This window comes from Mizuhopecten yessoensis, unplaced genomic scaffold (genome assembly GCF_002113885.1).
Source record: "Mizuhopecten yessoensis strain PY_sf001 unplaced genomic scaffold, ASM211388v2 scaffold10221, whole genome shotgun sequence".
NCBI classification, from domain to species: domain Eukaryota; kingdom Metazoa; phylum Mollusca; class Bivalvia; order Pectinida; family Pectinidae; genus Mizuhopecten; species Mizuhopecten yessoensis.
The window spans coordinates 44,699-49,335 of NW_018408439.1; the positions used below are offsets into that span (position 1 = coordinate 44,699).

General features: G+C 47.0%; 1 protein-coding gene across 1 annotated transcript in view; it reads right to left on the reverse strand.

Moving 5' to 3' along the window:
- Window positions 1-2,899, reverse strand: part of LOC110459776 — an 11,395-nt gene extending 8,496 nt beyond the window's left edge. Inside the window, exon 1 of the mRNA XM_021512198.1 lies at window positions 1,912-2,899. Coding sequence (XP_021367873.1) covers window positions 1,912-1,983 — 72 coding nt within the window. The 5' untranslated portion in view covers window positions 1,984-2,899. The remainder of the gene's footprint in view (window positions 1-1,911) is intronic.
- Window positions 2,900-4,637: the final 1,738 nt, after the last annotated feature.

Here is a 4,637-nt window from a genome sequence, read left to right on the forward strand (position 1 = left end):
TTTGAATATTACATGTTAATAACTTGATTGGAATTATAACCTTGAGTTGACAGTTTGATACTTTGAAAATTTTGAGCCAGCCCTACCCCCAAGGGCTGTAGGGTGGGGCTCAAGGGAGTCAGTGTGCTAAAATTTCTTCATTTTCCTTGTTTAGAATCAGAGGTGCTAGTTTCAAATCCTTTTTAGTCTGAAATCTGTATGCTTGATATTGAATAAGGTGGTTTTATTGTTTTTTGTCACTTTGAATAATATTTCTGTTCATGTTAAAAACGAAATCAACTCTCTGTATAAATATATCAGGTGACCGTTAAGGCCCATGGGCCTCTTGTTGTAGTAAACTGGCATTAACATATATTTTTCTTACTGACGTCCGATGGAATAGACACATGTGTATCATGTGTTAACACGCTCAATTGGCCAGACATTTTATATGTTGATCCACATATATAAATGTGAATTGCCGGACATAAAATATTTATAACAAACGTAGGAACTTTTTTATAAAAAGTCATAGTACACGGGGTAAATACCGTGGCTTTCCCAGGCAGCAGACATCTTCATTAAAAACTAATCTACGGAACAGGACGCTGTTAGACTAGAAATCTATCTCGTGTGACACCGACCAAATTAAGAAGAATGAAAATCGGAGTTCCTTTAACATTGACTGAAAATCCGTTAGCCAAGCAGACTTTCTTACGAATAACTTCTAGTTTTCCTCAAACCTAAGTCATAAATCTATAAGAATGGGGTCGCGCGTACTGCTGGAATGTGGAGGCGCTGACTTCAAATATCGTACGCATGTAAGCCGATCATGCGCGTAAACTAAGACCAAAAGATGGAGGGTCAATCAACGGACGTGGCCGGTATCGATCGTCTTGGAGGAAGTAGACGGGGTGGGGGTGTTAGAGTGATATAGGATTTTGTGGCTGGAGGGGGGGGGGCGGTCAAGTGTTGGCAGTCAATGATACGATCTCTTTTATAATATTGTTTAGCAAACAACTTCCTTAAACAATACAAGCATGGCACCAACCATGCGCGGTCTGACTGTCCCTAGGGTTTAGCATACCTCTTTGTGATTGATTAGTATAATCTACCCCTCTAACTGTTGACCAGGAACTGAGCACGTGCCCAACTGACCGCCCCTCTAACTGTGACCAGGAACTGAGCACGTGCTCCACTCGCCGCCCCTCTAACTGTTGACCAGGAACTGAGCACGGGCCCAACTGGCCGCCCCTCTAACTGTGACCAGGAACTGAGCACGTGCTCCACTCGCCGCCCCTCTAACTGTTGACCAGGAACTGAGCACGTGCCCCACTGACCGCCCCTTTAACTGTTGACCAGGAACTGAGCACGTGTCCCAATGGCCGCCCCTCTAACTGTTGACCAGGAACTGAGCACATGCCCCACTGACCGCCCCTCTAACTGTGACCAGGAACTGAGCACGTGCTCCACTGGCCGCCCCTCTAACTGTTGACAAGGAACTGAGCACGTGCCCAACTGGCCGCCCCTCTACCTGTGACCAGGAACTGAGCACGTGCCCCACTGGCCGCCCCTCTAACTGTTGACCAGGAACTGACCACGTGCCCAACTGCCCCCCCCTCTAACTGTGACCAGGAACTGAGCACGTGCTCCACTCGCCGCCCCTCTAACTGTTGACCAGGAACTGAGCACGGGCCCAACTGGCCGCCCCTCTAACTGTGACCAGGAACTGAGCACGTGCTCCACTGGCCGCCCCTCTAACTGTTGACAAGGAACTGAGCACGTGCCCAACTGGCCGCCCCTCTAACTGTGACCAGGAACTGAGCACGTGCTCCACTCGCCGCCCCTCTAACTGTTGACCAGGAACTGAGCACGTGCCCCACTGACCGCCCCTCTAACTGTGACCAGAAACTGAGCACGTGCCCCACTGACCTTTGTTTTTTTCTCTATGACCTGCAGCAGGGACATCATGTTGACGTGGTTTCTCCATCCGTAGGATTGCATCGTCCATGAATGGTCAACACACAAATCATCGTACTAGACACATCACCGAACCATGTGTGGCTGATGGTGACCGCAAATGGACACACCTTTTGTGGTGATTGGAACGGAACTCGATCTGATACTCAGAAAACGGCTTTCATATGGATCGCTGGAAACATGTCCCAACCTTTGTCGTATGTGAATTCACTGATTGTTTAGTCTTCGCGTCGTCCAACTAATTAAGGATAAATCCAGGGATTGTAGTAATCTATGACGACGTTCCAGCCAATTATTTCCTCATCAACATCACAAAGAAATCAAAGAAATCCGTGTATGAACGAAACACATCTAACACTCTCACGATCCTACCCATCTACTTGCACAATGTTACTTAACTACATCGCGCGTGATGAATCAGAATGACTATTAGCACTGTTACCTAAACAAAAGTTCCGTCTAACTGTCCGACACCTATCTATCAGGCAGCCTTCAACAATATTTTAGGTAAATATGTATATCACATCACAAAAACAGATGGCTCGTGCTGACCCGGAGTGACCTTATGTGACCTGGAGGATGAGGACGTTACAGTCCGGCGTGACCTTATGTGACCAGGAGGATGAGGACGTTCTGGAGGATGAGGACGTTACAGTCCGGCGTGCCTTAGTTAAGCCAGTCATGTACTGTACCCGGCCCGTATGTTGTGGTCAGCCTATGACTATGTTACAGTATAAGGGGGGCGTGGCGTTACTACGAGATGCGTGACAGGGTGTTGTAGCCCTACAGAGATTTGGCTGTGGGTAGGCTGGTAAACATGGACTGGATGAGTGGATTTTCACTGGCAATTGTGTGTTTCCCAGTTTTGTCATCGAGAGAATGCAATTCAACATCTCACCTGTCGTTCACTGGGCTAGCACGCGGTTAACGTTAATCTGTTGACACTTAGAGACAGATAGGTAGGCTGTAACAGACTGATGAATATGTTTATAATGCTTCACTTAGTGTTTCATAACAACAACATTAAAATATTTTATAACCGATGAACACGAAATTTGATTACATCACATATATATATATACTGTAGCTCTAATATAGTGTTACTGTCCCCTCACCTGGTGTGCTACCCCGGTATCTGACCCCCATTCTCAACAGAATACAAACATCCATTCCCGCGAGTCGTGACCGTCTCCGTCAAAAAATAATTAAAATTCATAACACGATTATCTTTGGGTGACATTTTAGACCGGAATTTCTCTTACCCTGGACAGGTGTATCCGCACTTCCTACCCTTCACACGTGTGTCTCCCGTGTTAGCCGGGAAAGATTAATAGAATCTTCCCCTACCTTGAGGGTGTGACAGAGAAATCTCCAACCCGAGGGGTGGTGTTTTTTTTGGTTGTCTAACCCGAGGCTCTGCCGAGGGTTAAAAACCCAGAAAAATCAGCCTGAGGGTTGGAGATTTCTCTGCTACACCCTCAAGGTAGGGGATGATTATTTTTCTCCCATCCTATTATTTCAGTCACAGCTCAACCGAAAGTAGTCTGCAATGTTTGTAAACAAAAACACATGTGGGGTATTCATATCGTCATTCCCTTTTGATGACGTCACAATGTTACCGATGACGCATTTTAATGACGTCACAATTGAACACGTGCTAATCGGCACGAGGCTATCTCCCCCTAGTCGTCACAGCTTGCTTGATAGCGTAAACAGACGTCCGACGGACAGAAACTTTGCGAAAGAAAGTTATCCGGTAGTGAAAATGTCGCCTCTATCGCTACTCGAGGCTCTCACCACGAACGGAGTGGGAACGAATCAAACGCATAATGACCGCGTAACTACCGGACAAGTACAGAACAACTACCGGACAAGTACAGAACAATTACCGGACAAGTACAGAACAATTACGGGGACAAGTACAGAACAATTACCGGACAATGTGACGGACACCACTGTACGAGTAACGGACAAGGACCGGGTAAAACGAAAGCGGAACGCTAAGAAACTGACAAAACGGTCTTCGATCCTATTTGTTCAGGTCAAGTGGCAGACATTGACATGCAAGAAGGATAACGAGAGATTGAGTCACGTAAATACACCTCGAGGATGTACGTCACTGTCCGTGTCTAACCCGGTGAAGATCTGTCTGTTTTTGTTATTCATCAGTTCACATGCGTTCTTTGTAAGTAATCATACACTGAGCGTGCGCTCTGTGTCCGGCACACCTCCGGCTCATCCTTTGAATGACAAGTAGTCAGGTCACGTCCACCGGACATCTACGGATGCGAGCTGACAAGTACAGGGCGAGGAACGCACGATTTCCGAACAAAACACATGCCCAGTCCACAACAACCGGACGCGTTTGTCCGGTGGAGACCGTTCCATGTTTTCTGCATGCACACAATTTTCCGTCGGATTGAGCAGACCTGATCACCTGACAAGGACGCATTCACCGAATGACAAACGAACAGGAACGCATGAGAACGGAGACAAACGAATTGAAAAACTTTGCTCTCCGTCGGACGTCCGTGAACGCTCTCCGTCGGACGTCCGTTAACGCTATCCGTCGGACGTCCGTTAACGCTATCCGTCGGACGTCCGTTAACGCTATCCGGCAAGGTGTGATTTCTACTTAACCGTCTGGTATATATACATATGTAGGTGTCGTAATTAAT